At 57.5% G+C, this 21,579-nt stretch overlaps 1 protein-coding gene across 10 annotated transcripts in view; it reads left to right on the top strand.

Annotated features, from left to right (window-relative positions):
- Window positions 1-21,579, top strand: part of NPHP4 (nephrocystin 4) — a 105,291-nt gene that overhangs the window by 61,860 nt on the left and 21,852 nt on the right. For 8 of the 10 annotated variants that reach the window (XM_045063634.1, XM_045063632.1, XM_045063627.1 and 5 more), the window contains 6 exons: window positions 7,264-7,325; window positions 9,169-9,276; window positions 10,604-10,755; window positions 10,902-11,093; window positions 11,481-11,668; window positions 19,317-19,477. In XM_045063634.1, the coding sequence (XP_044919569.1) occupies window positions 7,264-7,325; window positions 9,169-9,276; window positions 10,604-10,755; window positions 10,902-11,093; window positions 11,481-11,668; window positions 19,317-19,477 (863 nt within the window). The remainder of the gene's footprint in view (window positions 1-7,263; window positions 7,326-9,168; window positions 9,277-10,603; window positions 10,756-10,901; window positions 11,094-11,480; window positions 11,669-19,316; window positions 19,478-21,579) is intronic. The other 2 variants (XM_045063630.1, XM_045063628.1) reach the window with 1 other exon arrangement.

The following is a 21,579-nucleotide window of genomic DNA, read 5'->3' as shown; positions in this document are numbered from 1 at the left end:
CATGGGCAGGCAGAAGGGGCCCAGTCCCTCCTTCCCTCACTCTTTGGTTTTACTCAACAGATGGGGTGAGACCCACCCACACTGCACAGGGCAGACCGCTTCCCTCAGTCGGGTTACTCAGATTGTAACTTCTGCAGGAGTCACCTTCACAGAAACCCCCAGAGTGATGGTCGGCCCCGTGTCTGGGCCCCTGTGATCCGTCTCATCACTCGACACAAGAAATTCACCGTCACAGTGAGAATGCCTTCTGTATGTTTCTGGGCTTTGAAATGGTTTCAGCAAAAGGCAGGACCTGTTTCTTGCAGGTTTGATGAAACTTACCTATAAAACCATCAGGAACTCTGTGCCTTTGGAAAGGATTTTCTGACAGCGTTAATCTTGAAAACAACCAAGGCTATCGAGGAGCAATTGGGTCTGTTCCAGAAGAGCAGATGCAGACGTGCGGACCATGGTGACCCCGAGAACAGAGGAGACCAGGGGAGGAGGAGGCTGCGGGGCGGTTCTGAGCAGACGTTCACTGGAGTAAAAGAGGGCTCCCGGTGGTGGCTTCCCGTGGGCTGCAGGCCCCTGCTGGTCCCGGTGTGGGCAGGGGGGGTAGGGGCACGCTGCCGACCCCCACTCCCTCTCCCACCTCGATGGGGTTTCCTTGGTTTGTTTTCATAATCTTTAAGTTTCTGTTATGATTTATGGCTTTTTAGGTTTTCCATCTCAGCTCATGGTAACTTTGGGGATACCTGCTCTGTAGAAGAGTGGTTAATTTCATTTTGTTTACTAAGATCCTGGGATAAACTTGTATCTAACGTGAAAATCCCAATTTCTGTCTCTGCGTATGGATTCCCTTTGTCGTTCTCGACCTTTGGGCGAGTCTTTCCTTCTCTTGGTCAGACTTAGCGGAGGTGTCTGCCTCTCCCCCTCTGGCAGGAGTCTGCTCTCCCTTTCCTTTATTGGTTCTCGTGAGGTTTCGAGGTTTCTGATTGTGTCTTTAATTTTAATCTAATCAGTTATAATTTAATATGACTTTGCCTTCATTAATATCCTTCTCTCTTTTTTTTTTTTTTTTAAAGTTTTAAAGAAGTCAAATGCTTAGCACATTTCCACTTGTCTGTTTCATAGAGACATTTAAGTTCCTGTGGTTTCCTTCTGAGTACCTCTTTGACTAGGTTTTGAGCTGTGGTGGTCTTATTTCCTACATTATTGTTTTCAGTTTCTATTTCCCTTTGACCTTGAATTTAGAAGTGAAAAATAACAGCCTCGCCTCCAAGTATCCACACTGAACCCCTCTTACTGGTCTTGAGCGCCCCGCGTGGGCGTCTCCCTGGCCCAGCGCGCGCTCCCTCGTCTCGCGGCTCTCGGGAGCTCTTGTGTTCGTTTCATCCCGTTGTTTGTTCCTGGGTCTCCTCCTTCCCCCGCTGCCCTGGGAGCGAGTCAGCTCTGCCACGCTGACAGATAAGCGCCACATCCCACCAATATAAAACAGAATGGCTTGTCTCTGGCTCTCCCTCCACATCCACCGCCGGTCGTGGTCACGGACGGCAGGTGTCGTCTGAGTTCTGGCCACGGTGCCACAAAGAGAGGGACACGTCAGGGGAGCCTGCCCCATGGTCCCAGAAGCGACACGCGGGACTCCTCCTGGCTCGGGGGCAGGAGCCAGCTGAGTGTCCACACCCCGTGGAAGGGCTGGCAGGCGGCCTCACTGGTGCCCCGGACGGTGCAGAGGTGCAGACCTCTGGTGCGGGCACTTGTTCGACACTGAGCACTGTGCCAGGAGCATCTCGTGACTGGGTGTGTCCTCTTTCTGCTGTCCACCTGGGTCCCAGCTCAGGAAAGCACTCAGCACGTTTGCAGAGCTGATGTGAGGCTTGGCTGTGTCCTGGCTTTCGAGTTCTGTCTGTCTGTCTGTCTGTCTGCCTCCCATACCCGGTCCCCTCACCATCAAGTTCTCTTGTTGGCTTCCTTCCAGGAAGAGTTTCTCCTCATGGCGACCCTGGCTCTGAGGTTCCCCTCGTGTATTCAGGGGTTCCCCACACACGCTGTTGTGTCCCTTTCCCCCTGTGGTTAAGAGCTGGGAGGGCGCTGCTCTCGGAGGGGACCATGGGGTCAGGGTGGGGGAGCGGCAGGGCATGGACCGAGGGCCTGGCCTCTGGACGCCGAGTCCCCGGCCGCTCCCCAGCACGCTGCTGCTTCTGTGTGGGTGGTATCCTGGCTTCGGCCAGCTTTCCCCGCATCTGGAGAGGTTGGGGCAAGCGGATCTTGGTAGTCCCCGCCCCTCTGTGCTGTGTGAGCAGGACAAGGACCGGTGAGAGCTGGCCTGTTCCCCGGAAGCCCGCTGCCTCCAGCTCCACATGGGCAGCTGGGCAGAGCGGTGCCCACGGGAGGCTGGATGTTCTTGGGCTCCAAGGTGTGCTGTGGAGGTTCAGGGGGAAGGGACACCTTCCCCTGGAGACAGCGCGCTCTGGGCTTCAGATGGGTCCCATTAGCCGGCGGGACGACATCTGATGACCGGTGAGGCTGTGTCTTCCTCATGTGAAGCTCGGCAGACAGGTCGCTGGAGGGGTGGGGATCTGGCACAGACATCATGTGTTCCCCACTGCCCTTCGGGGGCCGGCGGGTCTGCACGGGTGGAGCAGACAGCACTTGCTTTATTTAATGTGGATTTACTGCCGCGTTCATGTCACATTGATGTGATCCCAGGTTCGCTCGTGTTTGCCTGGTCATGGGAAGTTTCCTCCTCCGATATTTTACCAACACACGGTTCTGTTAGAAATCTTGGTGGCACGCAGCTGTCACGTTAAGTGAGGGACTTCGGCTCTCTGCCATGAATTACCTTTTTTATGTTCCCTTAGAATGAGGAGGGAGCAGGGGCCCACCCCTCACCCTGCAGGAAGGAGTGCGCGGAGCCACTAGAGGGCACTCGGTCTCGCTTTTCTGAAACTTGGAATTTCTCTGATCTGTTTGTTTCTTCTCGGTGGCTCTGGTGGGGTCAGACTGTCCCTGTGTTTGCTTTGTAGATTTGGAAAACAGCTGTGTGGCAGAGGGTCGTGGGAAATGCATCACCACAGTGTTTCTGGAGTGCCCTGACTCAGGTTTCTGGCGTGGTTGTAACCTTCCTTATGTCGATGCTGCGGGGACGTCCTGTCTGATGGGAGGCTCCTGGCCCCAGGTCGTGTCCCCCAGGCGGTCGTACAGGTCGTGCAGGAGCCACATGAATGCGTGGATTTAAGGAGATGCGTGTGCCCTGCTGGAGGCCGTCACGTGTGTGCCCCGCTGGAGGCCATCATGTGTGTGCCCTGCTGGAGGCTGTCAGTGGTGCTCAGATGGGGGACAGGTCACTGCTGTGGCCAGCCCTTGAAGGTGACTACAGCCTTAGGCTTCGGTCACCGCGTTCCCTGGTCCTCTGGGGCCTGGTCAGCTGAGACAGGGCCCCGTGTGGATCTTGGCTTTAGCACCGCTGGCAGCAGGGTGGACAGAACCGTGACACCTTTGCTGTGACGCTCCCTTGTCAGCAGCTGGAACCTGCGTCTTCCCCGTGCCCTCTCTGCTTCGGGAACACCTGGGTACGGTGCCAGCCTGCATCCCTTGCACTGCAGAGCTCGGCCACTCGCACAAGTCGCATGAGTTCCCAGGTGCTGAGGTGCACGTTGGATCCTGGGTGCTAACTTGGCAACACTCTGGTGACTGCTGGCACAGACAGCCATGAGACTTTGGGACCTCAGGTGAGCTCGGGACGCATATCCCTTGCTGCCCCGGCTGCCCGGCCTGCCCGAGCTGTAGGTGGCCACCATGGCGGGCTTGGGCAGCTGCAGGTGTGGACACCATGGGCAGGCCTGGGTTCGTTCCTGTGCAAGTGCAGCCCCTCCCCAGTGGCTCCCCTGGGTGGGAGAGCACCTCGGCCACCTGTGCTCTGTGCTCCTGCAGCACCGAGACCACCGCGCCTCCGCACTGCACGGTCTGCCCCGTCATCTCTGCACAGATCATGCCCATTTCCCCCATTGCCTGGGGTTGGAACCTCAGGGAGAAGGGCTTTTTATCCCCATGTAATTAGAAATAAGGGCCTTTCAAAAGGGTTTGCCCTATGAATTCCTAGTGTCTGAAGAACCATGAAGTATTAATTAATGCTTTATTTTCAAAGCCCAGTGGAACACTTATTGTCCCCGTTTTTCTTTAAATCGTGGCAGTTTTGTCTTTACTGGTGATGACCCCTTCTCCTCCCTGCTTTTTGATGCCAGCTGTTCCCCCTCCGTGTAACATCGCCGACCCCTCCCTCCCGGCGCCAGGCCTGAGCCAAGCAGCCGCCGCCTCTGCCAGTGAAGGGCGGACCCTGCAGCGGGACGCCGGTGGGTCTGCGCCGCTGGGCAGCGTTTCCCTCTGTGAACACCCCTCCTCAGGCCCGCCGCTGGGCAGCGTTTCCCTCTGTGAACACCCCTCCTCAGGCCCGCCGCTGGCTCCTTTCCTCAGTTTCCCCCAGAATGCACAGCTGTGTTTGAGAAAAGCTTTCCCAGGAGGACAGCTTGCATTTTGGGATAAAGGGCTTCGGCGCTACCTGCTACCCAGGTCTGGGCTGTGGTTGGTGATGGGCAGGAAGGTGGCTGCGCTGTGGGCCCCCAGCGTCTCTGGGGGGCTTCTGTCCCGTCCAGCCTGGAGGATGTCTGCATGAAGCCCACTCCCGGTCTCCCGGTTACCTGTGCGCTTGTTTTTCCACCTTTCTGTGGCCCTGGGCAGCCCCTCTCCAGAGCCGCCGTCGGGGCCGTGTGGGCCGCTCAGAGTTGTGCGATCCTGCACGTGCATCCTCCGGCAGAGAAAGCCTGGACCCAGGTCTTTGTGTGACCAGCGGGACGGGGACGGCCCAGGTGTCAGTGGTGGTGGTTTGGGTTTCTAGAAGCCGAACTGACAGAGGGAGGCTTGGACCATTGAGCTTCTGTTGATGGTGATTTTTAGTGCGTTGAGGCTGCCTAGGGAGTAACCGAGTGTCAGGGTGGGTCAGTGTTTAGACAGGTGGTGGCCCTGCTGTGGCAGGAGCTGTGAACTTCTCCTTGGTCTCAAGCCGTTGGTGGGGACACTGTCCGTGTGGCACTTAGCCCGGTGGTGGGGGAACCACCGATGTACTCCCTTCCCACTGTTCTCGGGGCTGTCTCTGAGGCCAGGGCGGGACCACGGCCTCCCGGGCTCTGCAGCCTGTGGGCTGCGCAGAGCTTGTGCCAGCGGTCAGCTTTCTCTGGGTTTCCGTGTTCTTCTGAAAACAAGAGCCTAGTGGCTCCCCAGCAGGGGCCAGCAGCTGCTTATGGTGTCTTGGTTGGCGCTGAGCTGGCCAGTGTCGTTGGTTCACCTTGTAATGACCATTACAGTAGAACTCAAGTTCTTTCCAGTTGCACAAGCAATTCACAAGCACACATGCTTACTCGTGTGTGGGAAAGGCGCAGTGACAGCCCCTTCCGCTTGTCCCCGCTCCGCGAACGGCAGTGGACTGGCTTGCTTTCCCGCCTCCTCCGTACTTGCTTTCTCTTTGACCTCTTTCCCCTTCAACCTGGGGGGGTGCGCACAGGCGGGCCGTCTGCTGACTGGCCTTTCCCGCTCTGTGACTTCGCTCACAGCCTTTCCACGCAGGACGCCCCGACCCCCCGGGGGTTCCTGCTGCGCGCACGCACCCGCCGGCTTTTCCCCACGTGCTGCCGTTTCCCAGCGCGCGGCTCTTTCCGATGTGCCGCTGGCCCTGACGTGCTTGCGCACGCACGCGCTGCCGTGCTGTTCCTCACGTCCGTGGCCCTGGCCCGGCCATGCTCTGTGGCGGGTGTCAGGGGTCCCAGTCTGGGCCTGCCCATGTGGCTTCGAGGAGCCTCTTGGAGGGACCCCAGGGGACACGCTGTCGAGGATGCAGCGTTCTCTGCATGTGGCTAGTCGGTCGCTTATTTTGAGGAGCAGCCGAGCTGGCAATCACCACAGGGGCGTGAAAACAAAAAGCTGCGAAACCAGCATATTTTGTGGTTTTGGTGTGTTTTTCGCTCAGGCTCTGCCTCCCTGGGGCACGTGGCCCTGGCCCTGGTGTCACCCGCAGTCATCTTTTTAATCTGCCGCCTGAGCCTTTCTCATTCCAGTTTGTTCTGCAGGAAGATACGATCGCTCAACGTTAGCGGTGAAGTAAAGGATCTCTCCGCACAGCACAGCACCCGCTTCGGGAGCGCGGGGGCACAAGGGCGCGTGCGGGAGCTTCAGGGGCAGGTTCAGCTTTTGCTCAACGGAGGATGCGGGAGGCCGACTCCGAGGGCCAGGTGTCTCCTAGCGGAGGGTGGCGGAGCTGCTGCCTGCAGGTGGCCCCGTGACCAGGGTCAGCCTGGGAGGCTTTGCAGGATGGGCGGGGGGACTTGGCCGCTCTGCGGGCTTCCTCCTCTGCACAGTTTCGGGGAGGACGGCAGCGAGTGGCCGCCCGCGCTCCGACGTGGGGGACAGGTGCCTGGGCTGGCGGAACTCTCATCTGCACTTGGCTTCTGGTGTGAGGACACCTTTCTTGGGGGACACAACTTGCTCCACGATCTGCCTGAGCTCATTTCGGGAGCCGAAGGCCCTCAGACGAGACCGTTTCTAAGACCCTGGGAAGTGCCCTGACTTGGTTTGGGAGCCATCCGGCCACTGAGGGCGTTGCCCTCTGGACTTGCCTTGAGGAAGGCACCTCGGAGCCGGCAGGAGGCCGCCTTGGTGTCACCGAAGTCACAGGACACACGAGGCCCCTTGCTCTGGGGCGGCCACAGGAAGGGACTGGGACTCTCGGTCCCACCACGCCCTCAGCTCGAATGAGCAGGACTCGAGGCAGGCTGTGTGTCGTGGGCTTCAGCAGGGCTGGGAGATGGGAGGAGCAGGGCACGGCCGGACACATCTGCTTGGAAGTTCCTTACTTAACTGGACAGCAAGTGTGCCCAGGCACAGGAGTGCCAGGCCAACCCACACGGGACCCCCACTCTTCAAAATCAGGGGGTGTGAGCAGAAGGGAAGATGGAAAGGTGCAGGGTAGGCGCGCGAGGACTTTCCCGGTGACAGCCGGAGTGACCGTGGGGGGAAGGGGGAATGGCCAAGGATGAGATCAGGCTCCATCCCCCAGGAGGTGACCTGGGGGAGAGGCCCTTGCTCTTGCACACACCCCGCGTCTTCTACACACTGTGGGTGATTGACTGCCCAGTTCCTGCTGCCCAGCACCAGCGGCAGCACCAGTCCAGCCAGGGGCAGACGGGTCAGGACTCATGGGTGCCACCCCCATGTCCATCTGCTTCCCCGCAGGCCCGCCAGCACCGCCACCACAGAGGCTCGCTGCCCTCCAGGACTCACCTGTGGGACCAGGGGTAAGTCTGGGCCCAAGACGCCTGTTTCAGAATTCCCAAATCTGGTATTTAAAGGCCTCAGCCGCAGGATGTTTTTCTGCATCTTTGAGAACAGTGGTGTCCTGCTTACTTTGCCTGGGCTGGAGACTGGGGGGGTTACGCTGGCTGAAGGGGTGCTGGTGCTGCATCCTGTCCCCGGTCCGGTCCTTGTCCCCCCCCCTCCCCGTCCTGCCCCGCTGTGTGGCCGGCGGCTCCCTGCTGTGATTAGCAACCTTCCAGGCTGCCATCAAAGGCACATTCAATACTTTTTAAAAAAGGAAGTGTTCTCTCTGGCAGTTACGTCTGGCAGCTGAGAATCTGCCAGGGCTGAACAGCCTTCGTGTCGTCCCTGCGATGCCACAGGGTGGTCTTCACATCCTCCCGTCCTCCTGGGCAGTCTCCGGTGCCCGGGCAGAGAGGCCACAGCTGGCCTATAGGATGAGCAGCTGGCGCTGGCAGAGACGGGCTACAGCCGGCAGAGACCGGGCGCGAGCCACTGCCTGCCCGTCCCACAGCAGGTGGTTCTGGGCCCGAGGTTCTCCTGCGTAGGAGGACAGGCGCTGGTTTGCGTGGCTGTTGACTGGCCAGCGAGCCCCTGAGCCGGCTGGGGTGCTTGCCCAGGGTTCCGGCAGCATCATTTTGTGCGGGGTCAGAGTTGGCTTGTCTCCCCGATGACCTTGTCTGCCAGCTGCACCCTGGGAGATGACTTCTAGAAAAGTCGGATAATTTGGTATCCAAGGCTGTCCCAGGGAGCGGCTTTACTGTGCCCCATGCAGCTCGGAAACCGCCTCAGGGGGGGACGCTGGTCTGCTTGAAGGCAACACGTGCAAAGACTGCCTCCCCAGCCCCCCTGCTGGGCTGTTCCAGAGTATTCTCTGCAGCATGTGTGTGTTAGCCTCAGTGTTCAGGGACCACAGGACCGCGCTGCCCACTTCCAGAGGCAGGAAGGGCTCAAGACAGCATGTGGGGTCTGAGGGGGGCTGAACAGACCTCACAGCTCTTCTCTGCCCCCCGAAGATGCCACTGGGGTCCCCTGTTGCTACCTGCCCTCCCCCCGGCTGCTCTCTGGCCACGTCCTCATGTGCTGAGCCTCTCTGTGCCGGCGCCGTGTGGGGCCAGCCGTCAGGGTGTGTTAGGGACAGAGCCCAGGGTCTGAGAGGGTCTCCTGTGGAGCGTGGCCCCTTCCCAGAGGCGTTCACCTTCCAGACATCTGTGACATTCACGGGAGGCCAAGCCCTTTGCACGACTTCTCACTTACGTCCCACGGCAGTCGTGTGATTTGGGCAGTGTTTCCACCCCCACTTTGCAGATGAGGAGATGGAGGTGAAGGAGGGACTTGGTGACTTGCTCTCAGGCACGTGATGACAGTGGCGCGGGAGCTCTGTCCTGGCCGCCGGCCGCAGAGCCCACATCGGCCGCTGCTCCGGTCGCTGCCTTAGCGGGGGCCGGGTCCCCGGCACAGCGGTGGTTAGGGCTGGGGGGCGTCTCGCCGGTGTGCGGTCTCCGGCTGGACGGGACACCCGGGGAGGTTCAAAGACACGTGGCGGAGGACCTGGCTTCCCTGGCCCTTCCCCGTCTCCGCCTGCTGTTCCTTGTTCATGGGGTTTCATGCTGCTGTTAGCACGCAGGCGGGCTCCCAGGCTTGCCTCTCAGCAACTACCGTGAAGGAACTTCGCGGCTCTGGGTTCTGGGGTGGCCGCTGGGTCGGTGGCCGCAGACCCCCGGCCTTCCCGGCTGCATCACCTGGCTCTGTGCCAGCGTGGGCGGGGGCTGCCGTGAGGCGCTGGGCCGCCCTCCGATGTCCCTCCCGCTTCCTCCCCTTTAGTTGTCACTCTCCCAGCTGGCGGCTCCCCCGCAGTCCCCCGCTCCGCGCCGCTCGGCCACACCCGCCTCACGGCCACCCGACAGCTTGGAGCCCCCGCCGGCCCGGGAGGTAAGTGTGGCCCCCTTCCTCCTTCCTCCTCCCAGGGGAGGCCTCCACGCTCCTGGCTTCTGCGCAAGCCTCTGACTTTGTGAGCTGCGCTGGTTCTTGGTGAGGTGGTGAGGCCTTCACGGGTTCTCCGTGACACGGGCGTGGGGTCGGGGTCGTGGGCAGGGCTCCCTTCCGTGCCTCAGGTACAGCCACATCTTGTCCTGTTGACCCAGGAGCGGTCAGTGCGGGAGCGCGTCCTGCCACGGGCTTGATTAGGCTCTTGCTCTGCCAGACAAGGCCGTCCGACCGTTCTCGGATCTCTAGGGAAGGGGAAGGAGAGTTTGCCAGAGACACAGATGAGGCCCATCCAGCCTGCGGCTCTCCGGGGCCCTCCTTGCTGTCAGCCGCTGAAGGGGAGGCAGGGAAGCCCACCTCCCCGGCTTCTGGTGCCTCCAGTGGACAAACGGCCCGTGTTCCCACTGACTTTGGGGGGGTTCACGTGTAGTTTGGTTTCAAAAGCTGCCTGGCTCACCAGCAAACCATGTCTTCAGTCTTGAACTGGAAGTGTGTTGAGGAAAAAGTAGTGCCATTAAATTGTTTATTTGAAACACAGTACGGTGAGATGCCTTATTCTAGAATGTGCCAGGAGCTCATTTACGGAGAGCCCGCGTGTCTTATTATTGGTAGCTGAGAAGGGGTGGGGTTATCTCTGGTTCTGTGGTGTCGATACCCTTTGGGCCGGAACAGAAAGCTGGGGAAGTCAGGGTGAAGACGCGCATCCTGATTGCCACACGGGCTCCTCACTCGGATGTGTCTTCCGCGCGGGCGGGACATGGGAGGTGGAGTACAGGGGAATGAATAGAATATTCAGGGGGTGCAGGGATCAGAGAAACGTCTGTGCCAGCCGGCCGGGGCTACATGCCAGTCTGTCTCGCGGTGTTGAAGGACGGTTCATTTTTCTGGTCTGGCAAAGTGGTTTTTATGTTAATTGACTTTTTCAGACAGCAGATCTCTCTCATGGTACCTGTTCATAAACGTGATTGAGTTCTCATGCAATTTTCATTGCTTTTTGACTCACTTAAAATAGGAGATGCCCAGATAAATTAGAATTTCGGAAAAGCAGTGATTTTTTTAGTGTAAGTCTCGAATGTTTCATGGGACATACTTACATTATACCCACATTACTCCCTGTTTGCCTCAAGTGGAAAAGGCGCCTGGGCGTGCTGTAGTTTCCTTTGCTGGAGCTGGCCGCCGGACGGAGGCGGTTCGTCCGTGGACACGCCCCAGCCCAGCTTCCTGGGTGGTTACAGGCTTCTTGTTGTCCTCACCTGGGCCTGATTTTGCTCAGCAGGAGCTGCCCCCGGAGGGCAGGATCTCTCACCTGGAGGCCCAGCTGAGCCAGGCGTCCTCGGTCCTAGGAGCGTCTGTTGCTGAGCAGCTGCGGGAGCTGCCTTTCACGCCGGTGCACACCCCGATTGTCGTGGGAGCCCAGGCCAGGAGGTGAGGGGTGGTCCTGACGGCCCGGCACGTGCTGCGCCGTGAAGACTGGCTCTCAGCCACAGGCTTCCCCGGAGAGGGGGGTCCCTGGTCCTGCCTGTCTGCCAGCCCTTTCCTGGAGGCCAGCCTCCGTGGTCCTTGTGTTTCAGCTCTGGGAGTAGGCTGTCTCGAGCCTCGATGGTGCTCCTGCAGGCTTCCGGCTTTCCCGAAATTGTGGATGACAATAACCAACCAGCGGAGGCTGTCGATCCTGCGGATCCCGTGAAGTTCAAGCTGGAGAAGGAAGAAGCGGACGGTCTGCAAGGCAACGAGATAGTGCTGCAGTTCCTGGCCTTCAGCAGGTGCGTCCTCAACACTCCCTCTCTTCCCCGGCTTCTGTGTGGCTCAAGCCGGCAGAACTCCGTGCCGAGGGCTTGCCGGGTGAAGGAATGCTGCTTGTGTTTTCATCTGGTTAGGACGCTCACATAGCCCTCTCTAAATACTGTCAAACCGGCCTTGCCCGACCTTCTGTAACTGAACGTGGCCGGTACTGTATTGGCTGGTTCTCCATCTCCGCGTGGCTCTGAGCGCAGCGCTCTCCAACTGGGGCTCAAGTGGGCTCCCCTGATCCCGCCAGACCTGCTCGCATGGGTGGACCAGGCAGCGTCTGGCCTGTGGTGCTGGACTCTTGAAAGCCCAGGTTCTCTGCCGTGGATGCCTGATTAACTGGGGGCTCTTGTTGGATTCAGAGCGTCCCAGGACTGCCAGGGAGCGCCGTGGCCAAAGACCGTGTATTTCACCTTCCAGTTCTACCGCTTCCCGCCCGAGACAACGCCACGCCTGCAGCTGGTCGGGCTGGACGAGACAGGCCGGACGCGCTCCGGTTCCCTGTCGCATCTCCTGGTTCTCACTGACAAGGATGGCTCCTCTGACGCGGGTAAGTGCTCATGCGTCCGGCAGGTGTGAGAAATCCAGCCCCAAGCTGTGTTTGTAAAATTTATTCTTTACAAAATAGTGTACGGTGAAGATTTCCAAGCACATACAGAATTTGAAAGAACAGAATTATAACAAGCCAGTGGTCCTGCCCGTGAGTGCTGTCCAGCCGCTGCCAGCGGCGTCCCCACCCACACCCCAGGTCCCTTGGAAGCAAATCCCAGACCTGTGTGATTGCATCTGTGAGTCTGTCCTTACTAGGTCTGAACACTAAGGCGTCCTCTTTGAAAAACATGCATGCAGGATTATCCCACTTAAAATGAGTGATAATCCCTTAAATGTCATCAAATATTTAGCTAATGTTAAAATTTTCCCAATAACTTCATAAAAATTTCTTTTTGTGGATGGAGAAGGGTTTGGTTTGTTTGCTGTGAGGAGGCTACAGCTTGTAGTGGCTTGTGGAGGTCACCATCTTGGGCCGGTGTGTGTCTGTCTGCGGGTCCCCTCTGCCCCCTCACTGGGTTGTCGTGTTACCGGCTGAAGGAGCTGCACGGCTCCAGCCTGTCCTGCAGAGCTCCCCAGTCTGCACGTGGGTTTTGCTTTCCAGCGGGGACGTTGTGAGGGTCCCTCCTGTCCCCTTTCTGCTGGCCATGGGGAGTGAGATCTTTGTGTGTGGTCGGAGGCGTGATTGTGTTTTCCGTGGGAGCTCCCTGGGGCGGGGGCTGTTCTCACCCCTCCCGCAGCGGCGCAGGGACCCATCCGTCCTTGCTGTGCCGTGTCCGTGGCCGCCGTCAGGACTGTTGCCCACAGGCTGGTTATTTTGCTCCAGGTGGAGCAGTGCGGACGTTCTCCTTCCGGAGCTGGGGTGCTTCCACAGGGAGAAACTTCCCCTGGCCGCCTGCTGACTTACCTGGCGTGCAGCCCATGCGGGAAAGGCAGAACAGTGCTCAGTTCTAACCTTTTAGTTCCAGATTTTCAAAACAGTGAGCCAGTTCCTTACCATCCTTTTGAGATGGGGCCAACGGCTTCTGTTTCTGCCATTACCACACTAGTGCATTTCCGCTACAGTGCACGCAAACATAGCAGATATGTTGTCGCTTTTGCCTACGGTCAGTCACCCCCACGGCCAGTCACTGGGCCTGTGAGAGCAGAGCTGGGCGCCCTTGCTGCCTCTTCAGAGAGAACAGGTGGGAAACGCCATATTAAAATGCTAACGGAGGGAAAGTAGTTTAGCAACATTAGCATCAGCCAAAAGAGACAAAAGGCAAATGCGGTGCTGAGGATAAAGGAGCCTATTAAATATAATCAAGAGAATAATCACTAGGAAAATAAATAATTCTGAACCTGTGAACTTCCAACAAGCAGCCTCAAAATACAGAAGAAACACTGACAGATGTTAGAACGAAAGCTGACGAGCCACAGTCGTGGAAGGGCTGACATGCCCCTCCGTGAACTGACACATCAAGCAGAGAATAATCGAGGATATTAGAAAAATACAGTTTAGAAAGATGATCTTATAAAGCCGTAGAACCAATTCAGAGGATGCGCGTTCTTCCTGAGCACACTTGAGACTTAGGGGACTGATCGTTCATGAGTCTGTGTGCACGTCTCAGGCCACCGTGCGGGCCTCACCGTGTTCCCAGAGACCCAGCGTCCGAGCTCACGGCAGGGCGTTCTCTGACGGCAACACCATGGGTCAGAAATTGACCCATGGTTCGAAAGGCTCCGAACTGCTGGGGTTTTTTTTTTTTTTGAAACTTTAAAACATACTTTTAATTATTCCTTAGGTCAAGAAGAAATCAAAATAGAAATACTTATTTTAAACTGAATCACAAAATCCTATTGCAAATATTTCAAAACAAGTGACATATGGCTAAAATGATGTTTGCAGGAAAATTTCCAGGTTTAATTGCTTGTATTGGGAGAAGAAGAAAGTATTTTTTAAAATGCTGATTTAATTGTTCAACTCAGGAGGTTTGGGGGAAAGAACCTGAAACAAATCCAATAAAAGTAGAAGAAAAGAAGTTTTATTTTTTTAAAAAGGTCTTTAAATATTTTTATTTATTCATTTGAGAGCGAGACCGAGAGAGGGTGCGCGCATATTTACCAGTGGGGAAGAGGAGAGGTAGAGGAGCCGACTCTCCGGTGCTGCGGAGCCCGACGCAGGCCTCCGTCCCAGGATCTGGAGATCATGGCCTGAGCTGAAGGCAGGCTCTGCACCTTCTGAGCCACCCAGTTGCTCAAAGGAAAGAAATTTTAAAATAATCATAAATGCTTAGAAGGCAAACAATAGACAGTGTTGGCCAGTCAGTTGGGCACACAGCTACACGGGGTAGTGCTACCCTCCCTTGCCCAAAGTCAGATCCGGTACCGAGGGTCAGAGCTGTTGCAGGTGCTGGTCAGCCCGAGAGTGGGGCGTGCTTGCTGGCGCTCACCCCACTGGATGGGCTTTGCCAGTGGCAGAGGTCAGACCACCCGACCGCAGACTTGGGGTCGCACCCTGCTTGCCTGAGGACCTCGGCACCCTCACTTCCTGCAAACAAATCTGGAAAGAAGAGAGAGGGGATGAGGGCGCAGCTCAGGTCCTGTTCCGTCTTCCAAACCCTCAGCCCTTGGCCTGGGGAGGAGCATATGAGGGGCAGAGGGTGAGTGCAGGAGGGCCCCGGGTCCCCAGCTTGAAAGCACATGGCCAGGCCAGGAGGCTGTCCTGCGATAGTCCCGGGTTTGGTTCTCTCCACTCCCTGCGCTTCTCAGCCATCCTCGGACCACTTGTCCCAGTCCACCTGCCTTCCCTCTGACGACGCGCCTGGGACCATCGGTGGACAGTTTAGCCCAGGCCCCCAGAAGGCTCTGAAGTGGGTCAGAAGAGTGCACTGATTTCCAGGCCCCCGTGCACCTGTCGCTGAGACCGGCTCCTCTCCCGTTTCCTGTTCCCGGCCCCATCCGCTGCTCTGTCCAGGGCAGCTCACCAGAGGTTCTGTGATGAGGGGAAACGGATAGTGTTCAGGCAACTTAATTCAAAAGGCCAATCACAGAGAGATGCTCCTGATTTGAATACAAAAACCCCTTTCCATTATGAACTTCCCAGAGAGAAATTAGTCTGAAAATGAAATCTTGAAAGTTGAGGTCCAAAGAAATGAAACTCCAAAATAAAATTTTGTCATTATGAATTAAAATTCAAAGTCCAAAACAAGTTCTTTTCAGTGTCTTACCCCCTCGAGACTCAGCAAGGGTACCCCCGCCTGGGCAGGGCCAGGCTTCCTCCAGCAGCTCTAGCCCCGGGGTCCCCACGGCTCAGCGCCTAGCCTCACGAGAGCCTCACATAGGATGTATTTTCTTTTGTTGTTGAAATAGAGCATGTATGCAACACATTGTTCAGTTCCACAAGTTTTTAAAAATTAATAGATTCTGCTGTTTTTCGAGCAGTTTGAGGTTTATGGAGAAATTGAGCTGCTAGTGCAGTGTTCCCACATACCCCTTACCCCCAGCAGCTCCCCTGTCGGCAGCATCCAGCTTCGCAACGGACCAGCGCTGGTGCTTCGTGGCTGCCTGAAGCTCAGAGTTCACAGGAGGGGGCTCTGGGTGCCGCACGTTCTGTGCATTTCGACAAATACAGCCTCAGTGTCCCGTACAGTGTTGTGGAGAATGACTCTCCCCAAGGATGCCCTGGGCTCTGCTTCTTCCTTCCTCCCCTCCCCTCCCCTCCCCTTCCTCACCACTGCCCTTTCTCCTGACGCTGCGGCTTTACCTTTTCCCAGGGACTCTGCACTTGGACTCACACGGCATGTAGCTTGTCCAGACTGGCTCCCTTCACTTAGCAGCAAGCGCTTAATGTTCCTCCTGTCCTTGTGGCATGGGAGCCCCTCTCTCTGTAGCACTAGTAGCGCAACACTGTCCAGATGGACCTCCGTCCACCTGCTCTCTGAAGGGCATCACGGTCTTCTGCTGTTTGGCAGTTATGAATAAAGCAGTTGTAAACATTTTGTTCAGGCTTCTGTGTAGACCTAAATTTTCGTCATTTGGGTAATATCTAGAAGCGTGGTTGCCGGGTCACGTGGTGGAGGCCGGTTTGGTTTGTAGGAAGCCCCGCAAACGTCTTCCTGAGCCGTGCCACGCGGGGCCTGGGCGTCCGGTGCGGGTGGGGTTTGGGATTCTGTCTGTTCCCATATGTGCACGGCAGCTCTCACTGTTGCTTTTATAAACTGCATTTCCCGATGACGTGTGGCTTGTGGCCTCCTCTCGTTCGCTTACGTACCCCCGGTGCGTCTTGTTTGGGGAGGGGTCCGCTCATACCTTTTGCCTGTTTGTGGATGGGGCTTTCTTACTGTTGTGTTTTAAGAGTTCTTTCTAGATTTTGCTCCCCCCGCTGTCATCAGATGTGTGCTTTGTGCGTGTTTTCTCCCAGCCAGTTGCTCTCGGGCCCTACCTGTCATCTTCGGCCGCTTGGCCAAGCGGCGGCCCCTGTCCCGTGCACCTCCACTAGAGCACATTTGGTCTAGCAGGAGACACGGCAGCCTCCTGAACGGAAGCTTCCGGAACTCTCGGCCCTGGGCCTGGGGCCTCCTCTGCCCGAGGTTCCTCCGCTCCTCGGAGTTCCGGGTGTGAGTACGGTCGCTTCTTGTTCCCGCCATGGCTCAGGACAGGGTCGTGCCTCCGGAGCGTCCCCGCTGACCTGGTCCATGCTCCTTTGAGGGGTGCAGCCGCCCGCCGCCGTCTTGTCCTCCGTCACACGCGGGGCCTCCCTCCATCCGCTTCCTTTGCTTCCTGGCCTGGAGTTGGGTTTCTCTGACACGTTCCTCCTGATATCCTGGCGAGTGGGTCCTTCCTTAGCACGGCAGCTGGAGTCCCTGAGCTCTGGGTCACCCGAGAGCCCCCTGGTCTGGAGAACTCTCGTCCCGGGGTTCCCCAGCCCTGCTCTGGGCCCAGCTGGTCCTGCCTTGCCTGCCTCTTCCGAGCTGGGTCTCCTGGGTCCTGTGCGTTCTCCGCCTCCGGTCCCACGGCCCCGCCTCCGGAGCCTGCGTCTGCGCAGCTTGAAACGCTTGCGTTAACTCTTCCTCTCTTCCCTCCGTCACTTGAAAGTCGGTAGCAGGCGAGGTGACCGTTCACCTCCGAACACACAACAGCCTTCACAGAAAAGCAGCCCCCGTCATCCTGATGAGGACAGGGACCTCACAGTCCCATTCCCAGTTTCCCTCCGTGTCCCTTATAGCTACTGTCCTGCTCCGACATCCAGTCTGGGTCCTGGGCTGTACAGGGGTCGCCTCCCCGGTCTCGTCTCATCTGGAGTAGTCCCCATGTTCTCCCAGGGACAGAGGTGTCTGAAGGGACCAGGGGAGCAGTCACATACAGTGCCATGCTGTGTGTGTCTGACCGTTGACACTGGCCCCTGGAAGGTCTCGTGCACGGGTGGTTAGAGCCGGTGCTCCGTCTGGTCTGGATTTGGCGTGAAGCTTCATGGGCTCCACGTGGTAGCCGTCAGCTGGGGGCGGTCAGCCCCGAGACCAAGATGCGCGCGCTGCCCTGGCCGAGCCGGCGGGCACCCTGTCAAGTCTGTCGTGTTCTCTGACGTGGTGGTCTTTCCTTTATGCTTCTAAATTCCCGAGTGGCGGACATGAAAGTGTTCTCCTCCCCAGCTCGTAAACAGAGCCACACGCGGCTGCCCGCGGGCTTGTGAGTTTCATTTTTCACACGAGGCTTCTGGTCTGTTTGTCGTTCGTCCTGCTGTGCGGCGGGAGACCGGGTTCCGGTTTTATCTTTCTTCAGATGCCTCTGCTTTGGACCCAGTGCCGTTGGCTAGAAAGCCCTTCTTCTTCAGTGACTCGAGAGCCGCCCTTCTTATATACCCACTTTTTATTGCTTGGGTTTATGTCTGGATTTTATACTTTGTTCCATTAGACCAGAGGTAGGCAAGCTGATTTCTGTTAAAGGCCAGATAGTAAATATTTTAGACTTTCTGGGTTACATATGTTCTTTCTGTAATCTTCTTTAACAGTCCTTTAAAAATGTGAAAGCTCTTCTTAGCGCCAGCTGGCTCGGCCCGCGGGCTGTGGTTGGCTGGATCGGCATTACACCGCCCGTCCGCACGCGGCGGGCAGGCCGCTGGGTCCGATGGACAGACCCCTCCAGGTGCTCTTCCCTGCACAGCACCCTCCACCCCTTGCCGACGTACTGGCCGGGCTGGTTTCCCGCATGAATTTGTTAGTCCTTGACGCGGCTTCTGCTGAATCCATGGCTTACGGCAAGCAGAGCCGTCCTCATGGGGCGGGAGCTGCTCTCCGGGGACAAGGCCGTCCCTTCGCGTGCTCATTTCTAGCCCCGGACTTTCCGAAGATACTGCAGTGACCCTCCTGCAGGCTCTGCCAGTTTCTTGTTTTCTGACCAATAAATCTTGTCTTTATTTTGGTTACCTTGTTTTTTAGTATTCTCCTGTGTTATTTTCCTAATTTGACTTGCTTAGTTAATTTATTTTGATTCTTTTGTTTTTGTGGATGCAAAGTATTAAAGGCTATGAATTTTCCTTTGATTATTGCTTTATGCTTTGGTGATTCAGATAAGTAGTATTTTCATTCTTTTCTAGAAAATCTGGATTTTGTTTTTCACTTGACAGAATAATTTACAAATAAGTTGTAAATTTGTTTTTAAGAAGTTGTTTCCAGTTTCTCGTTTGTGGCATTGTTGTCTGAGAATATTGTTTATTCATTTCTACCTTGTGGGGCATATTTCCCCAACTCCTTACTGTGCCTCCACTCCATGAGGCGCTGGTCTTGGCGCCGTGTCCCTTGGGCCCACGAGAGTCCCCACACCCCCGCCTTCCCGTCCCCCACTGCTGTGTCCACTCCAGCCTGCTTCCCTGCTTCAGCAGAAGGACCATTCTGGTCTTGAGAACAGGGGACAGCCTGGGGCCGAGGTGGCTGGAGTCGGGGTGAGGATCACAGCCCAGTCTGGGACCTGCCCCCCAGTGCTGATTCAATATGTGCCCTTGGCCCCAAAGTCACTGTTCTGCTTCCCGGGGGCTCTGTAAATGTGTTATCGATGAGAAGGGGGGAGTGTCGGGCTGTGCTCCCCAGCTTGGCCGCTCCCTGCACAGTAACTCATGACGATTTCAGTGGCGTTTTTGTCAACTTGGAACTGATGGTGATGCCACCTGGGGGAGCCGAAAGGCAGGGTATACAGTCTACTGCCGTCTCGGTGATGAGCCTGAGAGCTGGTGCCCCCCGGGGAGGCACTGTGCTAGCGCAGCGCTCGGGGCCCTGGGCTGGAGCTCCGCACGGGCATATGTTCTCCCAGTATTGGTGGCAGACCACGTCTTCCTTCAACCCTGCACGCGGAGTAACAACCTCTCGGGTGCATCCCCATCAGGACGTCTGTCCCCATTCAGGATAGACTGTTTTGCATGGACTCGGTGAAAACCATGAATCGTATTCCAGGAAGAGTTCAGGTTTTGCATTGGAAAGAAATGGTGACTTCTGGATGGGACTCTCTATTTCGTAAATGTGGGTATTTTATGATGTTTGGATTAATGTGTTTATTAAGCTGCGGTTATGATGGAAGCAGAAACTCACGATCATGACCACAGCAGGGACTGTTTCAAAATATAAAGATGGTAAATGACTCAAGTCACTTTTGGGCTCATTCGAGGCCTCTTTGGACAGGGTCTCCCGGCTTTCAGCTCAAGTACCTGGTGGATCCTGGGTTCCTGAAGCCCGGAGAGCAGCGCTGGTTCACCCGCTACCTGGCCAGCCAGACCCTACAGATTGACGTCTGGGACGGAGACTCCCTGCTCCTCGTGGGATCTGCGGCCGTCCCGATGAAGGTGGTGGCTCGAGGGTAGGGTGTCCCCCTGGGAGGGCCTGCTCGGGAGGTGGTGCTCTCCCACTGAGGAGTGCTGTGGTCCGACTGTGCACAGATTCTGTCCCTCCCCTGAGGGAGGGACTTTCACAGAGTCCCCATGGCGCGAAGCTATGTTGTATTTTCTGTCGGTCAGCTCCTCCTACAAACTGACCGCAGGTAAGGTCACCTTCGGCCCCCTCCCGCGTCCTGACAGTGAGGACACCTGTTCCCTGTGAGCAGGGGCCTGGCCCGGGGTGGGGACGGGGTGAGGGACGGACTGGGCTGTGCAGAGGTCGCCTGAAGCCTGCCTGCAGTTACTTGAACTGTGCTTTTCGAATTGTAGTTAGAATTAGACTACTTCTTTCTCTAAGTGTGCTTTCCGTCTTCCTTGCATACTAAAACCTAAATCCCCGTGTTAATTAAACATTCCTCCCTGGGGTTTCTCCCCGGAGGGTCGGCGTAGTTTCAGGGCAGCTCCTGGGCTCGGACCTGGGGACACGGTGTCCCGGCTGCGGGGCGGCTGTGGGAGGGGAGCCCCAGCTCCTGCGTCCCCAAGAGCCCCCCGCTCTCCCTGACTCCTACTAGTGCACTTCCTTCTGGATTCCAGCCTCGGGTGCCCCTCCGTTCCCCCCACTCCCAAGCCTCGCCCCTGCCACAGCCCATGTGGTCACCAAGACCTGCAACCCAGCTCACCGCTCACTCCTTGGCAGCCCTCGCCATGACGAGCTCACGGCCCCGTTTGTGGTGTGCCGGCCGCGTGCTCTGTTCCCCCGATACCCTGCTCCTCTGCCCCTGGGGTGCTGCCTGGTCCCCTCTTCCCTCGGAGGGCTGACCTGGCTGCACCATCCCTCCTCCGGCCGACTCAGGTGTCTGTCCCTGAGGAGTGATGCCCCCAGGGGGCGGGAGGCGGGGTCACCTGTGGGGAGCACTCAGCAGATGCGGCTGACCTTCTCATTCCTCACCCTGGTCCCTCAGACCTTCCTGGGGCATGGTGAGCCTGTGGGATCATCATGGCCATTGCTTGTCTGTCTCTGATGCCGGCTGGTGACATCCTGGTGGGTGGGAATGGGACAGTCACTCGTCCCCAGCACAGTCCTGACCCACAGTGGGCACCGTGCTGTGTAGCTGAGAAGGAGCCAACGGAAGGAGCAACCGGGGACTGGGAGGAAAAGGGGTGAGGAATGGAGGGAGCAGGGAGGAGCGGCCGGAGGGAGGAGCGGCTGGAGGGAGGGGGGAGCGGGGCGGGCGGGGGGGGGGCTGAGGGATGAGGGAGTGGGCACTGGAGGGGCTGGGAGGAGCCCCTGTGAACTGGGGGCCTGTCATGGCCCCAGCCTCTGCTGCAGCCGAGCCCCGTGTCCCCGTGTGCTCGCAGCTGGAGATGAAGTTATTTTATCTTGTCCTCCGCGAAGACCCTTGAAAGGAGTGCTGTTGTGATTATTGGCACTTGGATAAATTAAAATTAAAATTTACTTTTTAAAATATAAAGTATTTAACTTCAAAATTTATAGAGAAGGGGTGGGGAATTTGGGTAAGAAGAGAGAATTCCAGTCGGGTTTGGCAGGTGGGCTTCCTGGAAGGTGTGGCGCACCGTGGCTCGTCTCCCCGGCTTGTGCTGTTGGGCGCGTGAGGGATTCCTGCTTTTCTCTTGGGACGCCGCGCGAGCGTCTCGAAGGACCGTGTGCCCTGTCCTCAGCTTGTCCCCGAGGACGCGACGGTGTTGTTAGGACGGTAGTGACAGTCGCTCCAGAGCCCCGTTGCCCCTCCCTTCACTGACTGTGCCCTCAGCCCAGCCCCGGGCTTGTGCTGCGTCACCCTCACGTCCGGCAGGGAAACTGAGGCCCGAGGTCCCGCTGACAATAGCCGAGCCGGCTTTTCGCCCAGTTCTGACACAGAAGCTGGTGCCCTTCACCCTCGCGCTCTGCTTTCCCCAGACGACAGCTTCTCGGAGCTGTTTCCGAGTCAGCCGTGCTCACGTGACAGCCCTGCACGCAGTGGGTGGGACCCGCAGACCGGGAGCCCCGTCCTCCTCCTCCTGGGTGAGGACAAGGGCGCCAGCTGCGTCTGCATGCTCTTGCCTTTAACGGG

The sequence above is a fragment of the Mustela putorius genome, unplaced genomic scaffold, assembly GCF_011764305.1.
Source record: "Mustela putorius furo isolate JIRA1106 unplaced genomic scaffold, ASM1176430v1.1 tig00003853_pilon_pilon_pilon, whole genome shotgun sequence".
Classification (NCBI taxonomy): domain Eukaryota; kingdom Metazoa; phylum Chordata; class Mammalia; order Carnivora; family Mustelidae; genus Mustela; species Mustela putorius.
This window is presented reverse-complemented; position numbering and strand designations above follow the sequence as displayed.